At 42.3% G+C, this 11,624-nt stretch overlaps 2 protein-coding genes across 4 annotated transcripts in view; one reads left to right on the forward strand and one right to left on the reverse strand.

The window, feature by feature from the left end:
• Nucleotides 1-11,624, reverse strand: part of ABL2 (ABL proto-oncogene 2, non-receptor tyrosine kinase) — a 46,604-nt gene that overhangs the window by 15,590 nt on the left and 19,390 nt on the right. Inside the window, exons 1-2 of one of the 3 annotated variants that reach the window (XM_080603492.1) lie at nucleotides 9,904-11,254; nucleotides 197-367 (exon numbers count right to left, since the gene is read on the reverse strand). In XM_080603492.1, coding sequence (XP_080459618.1) covers nucleotides 197-367; nucleotides 9,904-9,970 — 238 coding nt within the window. In that variant the 5' untranslated portion in view covers nucleotides 9,971-11,254. Of the gene's footprint in view, nucleotides 1-196; nucleotides 368-4,014; nucleotides 4,708-9,903; nucleotides 11,255-11,624 lie in introns of those variants that run through there. The other 2 variants (XM_080603491.1, XM_080603490.1) reach the window with 2 other exon arrangements.
• Nucleotides 5,019-11,624, forward strand: part of SOAT1 (sterol O-acyltransferase 1) — a 69,213-nt gene continuing 62,607 nt past the window's right edge. The window contains exon 1 of the mRNA XM_080603509.1: nucleotides 5,019-5,082. Within this exon, the coding sequence (XP_080459635.1) occupies nucleotides 5,034-5,082 (49 nt within the window). The 5' untranslated portion in view covers nucleotides 5,019-5,033. The remainder of the gene's footprint in view (nucleotides 5,083-11,624) is intronic.

The raw sequence follows: 11,624 nt of genomic DNA on the forward strand, positions 1-11,624 counted from the left end.
GGTATTATACGAAGCTGTATCTGTACTAGGAGAACTGCCCAGCAGGTGTCGCTCCAACACAAGTGAGAGAGGGAGTGTGTAACCTTCTCTAGGTGCACTCATTCTGTTAAATGGAACAACAGAAGAGGAATGCTGTTTTCTATTTTCTCTTGCTAAGTTTACAGCCTAGTAGCTGCCGTGTGATTCCAAGCCTTACCTTTGGTGATACTGAGCGTGTTGTCACCGCTTGCTACAAAATCATAAAGTGCAACAAAGAGGTTGGGATCGCTCTCAGTGGCTCCAAGCAGGTTCTCCTTGGAGCTCCACCTGATGGCTTCGTTCAGTGCCTGGGGTTCAACATCACAGCCATAGGGGCGGTGCAAGGCCTCTGAAGAAAGAACAGAAGAGGAAATTACTTTGTGTGCAACTATAAGTAAATCAAAACCCAGTGTGCAGAAGAGCAAAGCTCCTACTGCACAATAAGCCCTTTATGGAAAGGGAACACAACGCGTGCACATCTTAGATCAGAGTTTTCAATCTCCACTTTGCTGGCTCCTGAGGTTAGTGCTAAAAGGAGACTAGAGAAGATGATTAACTTCATAGAGAGTAAATAGCAAGCTGTGTACAGAATGTTTATACTAAATATTTATTCTATTACTTTTATTTACATACACATCTATTTGAAAGCTTTTAGGTATTCACAGACAGAACAATGGAGGAGAAATTAAAAGTGCTTTTTCGATGTGAAGTAGTAAAGGAATCCTTTTCAAGACTGAAATGTCATGTTTTTCATCTTTATTGTTTCTGTGGCTTGGATTTGAAAGCAACATTAGAAATAGAGGTAAGACCGAATGAATTATGACACATAATATGCAATAGTAACTGATTCAGTATGAGTAGAAATGACAGTGATTTGTGATACATTTCAAGACTATGCACATAAAAAGGCGGAAAGCAGACAGGGCAGAAAGTAGTGAGGATGATGCTAACCATTTAGCAGCGGTGTTACTGAATGCCAAGGCAATTCCGTTTTTCTGTTTCAAATTAAAATGGATGCATACTTGTTAGTAGAAGGGAGTGGGAAGAAGAATCAGTCTTGAACATGTTTTACAGAAAGAAGTAAAAAATAAAGTTCCTGGGATGATGAAAAGTAATCCAAATATACAAGGTTTTGTAAAGAAATAAAGAGCAAAAGTATCTGAACACTTCCTGGTCGTGCTGTGGTTAAAAAAAATGAGTGTCAAGACCATCATTGGCTTTCTAATTCATAGCGGGGTTTTCCAGGAACATGTAGCTCATTAAATTTCAATGTTAGGACACAAGAAAGAGCAAAGATGTAGTTTCATACATGTGGGGTGCTCAAGGGGCCAAAAACATGAAAGGGTAATGAAGTAATAAGTATTTCCTCTGAAGGCACAACTGACATATGTTCCTGCCCCAAAGCCTCTTGTTGAACTTGGGTTTGAAACTGTATTATAAACAGGCTTGGCCCATTTCTGCAGGTCTGGGAAGTCAGGCGCAGGATGTTTTTAAGCAGATCACTGCAGGAGAACGCGTGCATGTAACTACACCCCCTACACACACACATTCTCATGAGATCTACGTTTGCGAGCAAGAACTAGTCGTAAGGCACCGTAAGAGAACAAAGAGCCCAAATGCAATGCAGGAGAGGAAAACTGGGAAGTCGGTGAGACACAAAACAGGAAGAGGCCTATGCCAAGCAATAGGCAAACACAGGCCAAATCTGTGCACGTGACAGAGCTCAAGCCTGGAAAACTAGAATGTCGGGGGTGTTTCCCAGAGTCCATGTTCAATTTTTTTTAAACTATATTATATGTACGTGAGAAAGGAAATGGCTGAGGTTTGTTCTGGCTTGTTCTTAAACACATAGCTAAGTGGCTTTTGACTGCATTTCTGGTAATCACTCGGGGTTATACTGCTGGCATAACCCGCTCACCGTGCAACTGCTGAACTCTTGCCTCCCAGCTTTGCCAAAGTAGCACCTATCAAGGTTCTCCTACCAAGAACAGAAGTGACCAGAGACTAAGCTACCAAAATATCACTTCTTTAATTTCAGTTTCTGCAGATGCAGTACTTAGATACGCTTCTTGTTGCTAGCTATCAAGTGCAATTAGTTTTACAACATACTAACCTATCAGATAAAGAGTCTAGGACAACTGGTGCTCTCATGGAGAAGAGAGGAAAGGCCAGTGCCTGCCCTGCTACCTCCACGACAGCATGGCTGCCAACATACTGCTGCATTTTTTTTAGGGACGGGTGTGTGCATATGCAGTTATTAAGCATCAGTAACAGATGAAATGGCAAGAGAAAATAACAGTGATTCCTAAATCCAGCTCTCTTTACGGAGTACAAACACGTTAATTAAATAAGATATTCTTTATATGCCTACAATGACTTGTGTTAGAAAGAGAGAGAGGGGTTTGGTGCCTTAAGCTAAGTCACTCAGCTAGTCTGCTATCCAGAATAGCTGTGTTACGTCTTTGCTAGCCATAAGCAGCAAACACAAAAGCAGGCAGTGTTTCCAAATAAAATATCCTGACCTTTCAGCTCCAGAATACCTTAATGGTGTTTGAATAACTTCCTACTTTCAATTATACATCTGCTGAAACGGCAAAGGCCTTAAACAAAAATATATGTATTTGCTTTATTGTATAACCAATGTATAGCTTTTCTATTTTGAGCCACGGCAGCTCAGGAACTGAGCATCCAACCCCCCTCTAAGCAGAAGCACAGAGCTAAGCATTTAGCCGTGTACTCAGTGGCAAGCCCTGCGTCAGCTCCGCTCCCGAGCTGCTGCAGCAAATCTCCCGGCCAGCCCAGCACCAGGCACTTCAGCCAAGGCAAAACTGGCAGAAATGGCACCTGCTGCTCAGCACCGAGCAGCTCTGCCCACACGAAACCATTTGTGGTGCTGTGCTGGACTGCCAGCCAGGATTCAAAGCAGATGTGGGACTTCCACCACTTCCTTGGGAATGCCTGGGAGGTTGGTACGTGTTCTCAACACCCACGTCATGTACAGAAAAAGCCTGCAGAAGTTAATGTTTGATGAGGAGCTTCAATCACTTAGCTACAGTGCTTACCTAGAAATCACATTACCTAAAAATCAACTGCTTTTAAGAGCTTATGTCTCACTAACTTCCCGAACTCTCATTTTTAGAGTGATTCGGCTGCCCAAGTAGCAGTAAGGTAAACCAGTATCAACTAAAGGGGCATTTGCTGGGATAGAGAAGTACCTATTGCAGGTTGCTATTAAGAAATAACCTATGCTGCTCAATACAATCCAATACCATCCAATATGCAAGGATAAGACAGGTGAATTAAACATGACAATCGCATAGACCTCAATAAGGAAACTAAGATAAGCAAAGCGTATCACAAATGATGCCGCTCAAACCAAATAGTCTGAAAGCTCTATTCACACCGAGTGAGGAAGTGAGCTGGGAACTTCTGTTCTGTATCAGCTCCTTTGGAAGCCTAACCATAAATCATACGTGACCACTTTCATTTCCTAGACAATTGGAAACTTACATCATCATTTAGTGCAAAGTAAGAAATGCATGATCAAGCAAGGATGTTATGCTTCACCCACCTCCTTCCTTTTCTTTATTCCCACAATACAAATTGCTTCTCTCCAGACACGAATGCTTTTCCTATTCAGCCAACACGTAAGAGGCGTTTTTGTCTCCCACCCTCTGCCACCGAGGCTACTGTTACCAATCTCTTCAGCTCAAGATCAGGGCGAGTCTAGTAAATGCTAAATCTTCAGCTTCAGAACCACATCAGGTGCTGGTAGCCTCTTTTTTTTTTTTTCTGAAATACTGACTCTGCAACTGCTCATAAAAGCAGAGCATTTCAAATAATCCACAAACCTGGATAAAAGCAGGCAACTTCAGTCCTGCCTGTACCCAGTCTTGTCCTTCAAGACAAAGACTTGAAAGGCCCCACGTCCTCCTTTAAGCGCACAGAGTACTGCACGAAAGGGATGGCACAGCGTAACATCCCTACGCATCCTACCTGTGAAACTTGACACACCAGGCTCAGAGGCTTCATTGCCAAGGCAGCAGAGCAGCTTGCCCTCTTTGCCATAGCTGCTAGACTGGAACAGGACGGTCCCCACGATCATGCTGTGCCTCACAGCAGGCAGAAGGCTGACACGAGAAGTCCTGGACTGCCACTGCCTGCGCAAACGCCACCACGTGCAGGCGATCGCTGCTCGCAACGCTGGTGGCCAATGAAAAAGCAAGCGCTGCCGAGCGGGTGAGGAAAAACCAGGGAAATCGAGCTGCGGGTTACTGGGTTACCAGCTGGAAGTAAGGGTGGAGCTTCTCACGAAACGCTGAACAAACAAAGGATGTGGGGACCGGGCTGCGAGTTGAAACAATTTTGAGATGAGCTATAGACAGAATATTGTGCCGTTAAGAGTTAGGCAACAAACTGTTTGGAATAAAATAAATTGTTTCCTTGGAGAAGTTCCTTTGCACAAATTACAAAACAGATCACCCGTTACGGGGACCGCCCAGATTGATTCATTTTTCCACTCCACATAAATGCCACTATTTACATGAATCAACAGGAAACATGAATGAAAATACAAGTCTAGGAGATGTATGAGCAATGAAAGAGTAAACTGTTACACATTTTAGGATTTCAGAAAGAAACCGAAAGCAAGAGCTGTACAGTATGCCTGAGCTACACATTTAATGATTTAATAGGGTTCAGGTCAGCTCTGTGAAAGGACGCCATCAAATTACCTTTCAAAAACCCTAAAATCTGTTTGATGAATCCTTTAAAAGACTTGGTTTTCTAGCTAAGTTTGTACGGTTTGCAGCAGGCCAGGTTCCTCCTAACATGTGGAAGGGGAAGAGTTAAAGAACAAGCACTCACCATGGCAGTCTCACACCTGGAAGGCTGGTGGGCTGCAAAGGGGTATAAAAGGGAGCAGGGAAAGGGAAGCAAGTGGTTTGGCCTCTGGGAGGGGGAGAGAGGCTGTTGCAGCCCACCAGCATTTCTAAATCTGCAAACTCCACTGCTACATGAGAAAGGCAGCTACAGCACGTCAGGAGGACGGAGCTTTGACTAAAGGTAAGAAATGAGCAACTGGGTTTGTTGCATTGTTGCATTTGTGTTGTGCAAGGTTGTGAATGTGAAAAGCCATTCTAAAAAAAAAAAACAAACAGATATGCTGTGGTGACAAGGAGTTACTTCTCCCTGTGTGGCCTGTACCAAGAGTTTTGTGCCTCCACCATCACCTAATGCAGGTGGAAAAACACAGCCAAAGGAAATACCTTAGGACAGGAACATGCTGTTGTCTTCCAGAAGTTCAGACAACTGGGTGACCTTTCCTCCTTCTCCTCCAGAATGAGGCTCGGTGAACCTTGCAGCATGCTACCCAATACTCAGAGGTTGAGATGCCTTTACTTAGGAGTCCCTAGGCTATCTTTTTCCCGTTTGTTTTTTTCTTGTAGTTTGTTTTCTACTGTCTTTTATATGCTCTGGATGCCTTTAGTCACACTGGTATTTCAAGCAGTCTTGGTGTATCTGTTGATACACAAAGAATAAGCAGAATTTGTAGAGAAAGGCAGCATAGCCTGAGAAAAATGGGGATGAGCTTTGCAGCAAATAAGCTTTTCAGGTGGGTCTGCAATGGCATCAGCAAATGTCAATTAGTATTAGCTATAATAATTAAGCAAGTTAACAACCAATTTACTCATTAGTTAAAATAGATGAGTAACTGGTATCTCCAGAATAAAGAAGGATTAGGGGAAAGCTGAGTTGGATTAAAAATGTAGCTTGCAAACCAATCCACTGAACATTACTTTTAGCCCCCCTCGCTGAGTAGTGGTGCCCTGTGACCGGCAGGCCTGTTAGCGAGCTCCCGATGGCCATCAGCTGGTGCCAGCACTGGCATGGGAAGGACATGGGTGTCCCTGCACAGTGCCTTGATGTTTGTAAGGGCCGGTTGTGTGCACCCAGGCAGAGTAAATTCAGGCTTCTTCCCAACCTCTGGACAAGTGCTATTTCTTTTACAATTGATTTTCCTAGATAGTTATTCTACCCTGTAGGCTGTTACCTTGACATCTGCATCCACCACGACACGCTTCCTGTTCCTATTCCCTTGGCTGTCAGTGGACGAGCCAGGCTCTTCGTTCTGGTACGCTCAGCTTCCTCGGTGGAAGAAGAAACCTTTCAGGCAGAGCAGCTCTTCAGACTATTCCCTGCGGTGCCCTTCAAAGCTGTTTCCTGAGAGTGGTTACCCTTCCTGTACCACTTACTTCATCCCTTTTGAAGTATTTCTCTATTTTTTTTCCAGCAATGGGGGAAAAGTTAAGTACAAGGAAATCTTGCTGACTACACTACTTTGAAGTGTATAGTTCAAGCAGCTTCTAAAAAAAAACCTTGCTCCATTTTGAATTTATGAACCCACAGTCAATGTCTCTTAATCAAACAAAAGAACGTGCAAAGAGCAATACAGCCCTGAAAAGGATCCGGGGCTGCTGGCAGCAGCCCAAAGTGACTGGGTTTTCAAGAGAAGGAAGAGAGACAAAGAAAGGGTTATAGGGTAAATGCTGATTATTACATACAGTGTCAATTTGATATATTATTTTACACCAATAACAATACTGTGGGGGTGTGTATATATTTCTTTAATACAAAGGGACACTTTAATATAAGGCCACAAAGACCCCTGTACATACCACATCTTTTACTCTATTTCCACTTAGGGTTTTCAAACTAAATATCCATATAAATATCCACACTGTTACTTTACACAAAGACTCATTTTATGTGCTAGCTTCAAAGACTACCAAAGAACAGGCATTGGTCAACTCGGAGTGTAAGAAATAGACTGTCACGTAACAACTGGTGGCTCCTGGTGTAACTGGCATTTCCCACTGAATCTTCAAAATGTACATCACTTTACACACTAGACTTTAAGAACTTCAACCAGCTTTTTAGTGGGAGGCTTTCTGCATTAACAAGGAAACAAAATTGATAACACAGCAGCGAGTGGGTTTCCTATTTTGCTGACATGATTGGAACAGGATCAAGTTTTTCAGAAACAAGGCTACCGTAGCCAAGTCTCAGTGCTTCCTACTAACCAAAAATACTCCGTGCTAAGGAGCAAACCAGTGCTGAGCAGGCCAAGTTGCTGCTGTCTAATAATGTGGTAGCACAGAAACAGACCTCTGAACTCTCCTTGCCCTGTTACCAGACTTGAGGCCTCACCTCAACGGACCACCTAGTCTTTCTGCTGACATACATGTGGCCACGAAAAACAACAGCTGAGAGGGATTCAGACAGCTCCCATATGGCTTTGGTAAAATACAGGCAGCCTAACTGAATGCTGTTCCTAGGTGTTCCTCTCCTGTAAGCAACCAGACTCTTAATAACGTGGTTTGCTTGAGCTAAGCACAGATCCATAGTTAGTCTTTGGGCCTCCCACAGAGTGGTGCAAGGTTTAAGTACCGTAAACAACCCACTGAATAAAGCCAAGAAATACAGCTCCGAGCCAAGAGCTTGGGGTGGGCAAGGAGTAGGTTTCTATTTATGGTCCCAGGCTGAGGGAGACAGAATGGGAGGAGACTTCAGAGAGACAAAATTGCATCATGTTCACATCAGGTTTCAAGCCAAACTAGTAGTGACTTCTTGCCTTAATTATCAATACATAACTGAAGAGTGAAATATATGGAGAACTCCAAAACTCTCCATACAGCTCACCTCTTAAGAATAGATTTATTTTGAACATGTGCTGCATGAGGTATTCCCCTGCAGTTATTTCATGGTGAAAGTGGTGGGTCTTTACACAGTAGTGCTTTTGGGCTAGTTTGATATGAAAATCCAAATGAAGGCAAGGTTTGGGTATTTGGTATCACTGAATTGAAGTAACTGGTGGAAGGAGAGAGACATCGATCTCAGCTAATTACACCGCTATGAAAAATTCAAGACCTTGTCATGTCTAGCTAACCATTAAAAGAGAAAACACAGATGCTGAGAGAAGGAACTGCCTGTCCTCTGTTTCGCTGGTTCCAGTTATCCTCTCCATTTGTTATTAATGCTATCAAACACCCAGAGGTGCCCATCAGCCCGTTTCCCTGCTCAGATGTTAGTGACACACATGGTATGCCATTCTTCTCCATTATCACCTAATGTAGAACTTCCCCACTTTCTCTCCACTTCTTGGTAAAGTGTTATTTTGGTACAGAATCCAGAATGAAATAAATCAAGCTTAAGTTCCGAAGTATTAATTGAAAAATTTCATCCATTCCTTGCTAAATGCAAGATGCGTGAATCTCTTCATAGATCATCAGCTGTATAGGCTGTAAGGGACGGAACCTTCTACTGAAGCATTTGACAGCATTGCAGTTTTAAGTGATTTCAAAGCAGATAAGTATCAGTCATCTTCAGTACACATGCTGCTAACTCAATAGATTGGCTCTTATTACCTTGATGATTTCTTGTCCTTGTGGAACTCTGGCAGGAAGGTGACTTTGGGATAAACACAGCTAGCAAAATGATGCAGGTTTTTATATGCATTTAGAAACGCTTTAAGGTGAAGAACTCATGTGATCACGGGAGCTGGACATAGCATCAATTAAAAAAAAAAAGGCACAATGGACCTGGCCACAGGAACTGGGAACAGTCAGAGGCAACACAACTCAAAGCACCAATCTGACTTTTTTTGAGCATGCCTCTGGGTGAGGAAGCAAAACCTAACAGCATGACAGATAAAAACACTCTCCTGCAGTGGGAAAGATTCTAATGCAAGTAAAAATGACAGACAAAACAGGATTTTAGAATGAAAAACTTTACATGTAACCTTTTCACAGATCCTGAATACCTTAACAAAATGTTTGTTACCTGAAATTACACAGATTTGTTTAGCTCCTGTAAAGCTAGTTAGCTTTGCCAGTGCTGGTATCTGGAAACAAGCGAAGAGACCACCACCTTTAGGTGCTCTGTATTACGTACCTCTTTCCATTCGGTACAATGAAGTCCCAATCTTTGTTCCTCTGAATCCTGCCTAGAGTGGACTACAACTACTCCCACAATGACAGTTTCAGGGAAAGGGGTGCTATGAAAGGGCACCAGCCGAGATAACCGGGAAACTGTATACATGTAAATCAAAAGTCTACCTGATATCCCTAGTCGCAGTAAGTTCCAGTAAACCTCTCCAGTATAAAGAGGAAGGATTAGGTCATGCAGTCCTTCTCCAGGAAAGGTGGGATGGCCACACATTATGACAGCTCACAGCAAGTCATTTAGCTTTCTTTTTAAGCACTGCTTTGGGAGAGAAGTTGCTTAATGTGGATTATACTTCACTCCAACGGAATTCCTGAGGAGTCAGTAATACTGGCCAGATCAAAGTCAAGGCATTATCTACTTCTAAGAAAAAGAAATGAATTGCTATTTATTCACACAGTGTTAGGACAAACATTTGAAGAGCTCTTCTGCAAAAAGACTACTTAAAGAATCATGGTTCAACTGACCCCATAGCAAGCCAGAAATACCTACAGTAACAAAGTGTAGCTGGTGAGAGGTTTATTTTGCAGATGTAAAGCAACAACTGATCAGACCTTTGAGTTAACATGACATAAATGTCCAAGCTGCTTTCCAAGTGACATAATTACTTCTAATAAGAAGTCCTACAGTATTAGGAACTCTCCTTAGACTCAGCACCTGGAACAATGACCACATTAATCTATTTCTCAGCTGGCTTTTTGAAATTTATTTTCAGCTTTTCTAGCCAGAGGGAAAACTTGGATGGAGAGGGTAGAGTCTAACTCACTGACTTGTAATCTCAAAAGTCAAAGAGCGTGCCAATCTGACAGCCCAAACTTGAGCTGATGTCACAACTTGAGGCCTAAGTAGTTATTTTTGCCTTGGACAGGCAGCACTACTTACCTTCTGGAGGATATTCGGAGGGTAGAGCTCCCCAGGTGAGCTGATACAGCTTCAGTTTCCAGTACATGAGTTTAATTTTTTAATGCAATCCCAAAATGCTTGTTAGCACAGATGTGACTTCTCAGTTCCATCCACCCACACTGAATATGCAGCAACTGCCAAAGCTACACAGCCTGAAGTACTTCTGCTTTAAACAAAATTCTCTAGCTAAAAATAAATCACAAAGCTGTCAACCTCAATTGTCAGCAACCAAGATGCTGTTCAAGCAATTGTCCACAGCCATTTTCTTCTCTTAAACAAAAAAGAGTTTTCCTTCTTAAAATATTTACTTCATTTGACTAAAACACTCTTGTGATCTTGTCTCCTTGAAATACATACGCCTTAGAAAATAAACCAGCGTTTCCTTTTATCCGAGTAAAGCCCAGCTTGAGCATGAATACTTGCCCAAATATTGCATGCTGTCTTAACTTCAGCACCAGGGAAGACTCTTACTATGGATTCTCGTTAGGAGAGCCACAGTCTGAGTTTCAGCTAAGCCCTGGCTGAGGGAGGTTTAGTTGTCTTGCTCCTTCTCGGTCCTATGGGCTGATTCACTTTTGTATGGGGCAGCGTAAATACGCATGGATGAAGTCAGAAACACATCCATCACACTAAACTTAGTTACTGGCTGCTGTTCCACTTCCTGTTGGCTAAACCCAGACACTTGTAATTGGCTCTGCTGACCAGACAAGGGACTCCATTCACCAGTGCTATTTCCAACAGCTGCTAAATAACCAGGGTAACACAACCCCAGCCTCGGCCATAGAATTCCTAGCTCAGTTCAGATGGCTTTTCAGTTTCAGCCTGTGCCACTACGTTTGCTTTTTCAAATCTCCTAACAGCAGTGTTTAGACCTTGTGTGTACCTTACTAAAACAAGAATATACTCAATTAAATAATTTCTGAAGATCCTTTCTGGGTTATGGCAGAATTAATACAGTTTTGAAGGAAAAGAGTCAGTAGTAAGACTGAGCACATCCAATACTCATTATCTAAAAGTAATCAAAGGTACAAAAAGTCACTGTTTGAATTGCTGGTGTATTAATAAAATAGTCAGTTTCCTTACAAAAGATAAAGGCAAATGAATAAAATATTATGATTAAGTATAACTTAAGTTTGTAAGGGATATTATTCAGTAGAGATCTGGTATTTTTAGACAATTATAAAAGCTTTAAAATAAAGGTAATATTAGCCAATATATTCAACTTGAAGGAACTTTGTGCAGCTAAGATACAAATGTGCATTTTATGTATGTGCACTTCTGTGGAGGTAGCATCTACTGTAAAGTTAGGCACCAACTTGATGACTTTTTCTTAATAAGAAGCCCAGGTACTTCTTGATTATTAACATCAAGCTATACCACATTTATAGGAAGTAAGACAGGAAAAGCAAGTTCTGCCTCTCGGATTTACCAGAACACTTCAGGATGTCCAAACAAGTCAGCTAGCTGCCAAGTGGGATTCTTCAGCCATGTAACAGCCATGCTGGGTCACACCACCCAGTATCCTGCCTTTGTGATTGCCAACAGGCCGCTGGAAAAAGGCTAATGATATTACTCCAGAATACTTCCCAAACATTCAACATGTTGCATTTCAAGGTTAACAACAAGAGGGAAAGGGACTAATGCTGCTTTTGCCCCTCAAAATGCAGAAGCTCTGGGAACAAGCGTTCTTTTGGATTATT

Source organism: Anser brachyrhynchus (assembly GCF_964034855.1).
Source record: "Anser brachyrhynchus genome assembly, chromosome: 8".
NCBI lineage: Eukaryota > Metazoa > Chordata > Aves > Anseriformes > Anatidae > Anser > Anser brachyrhynchus.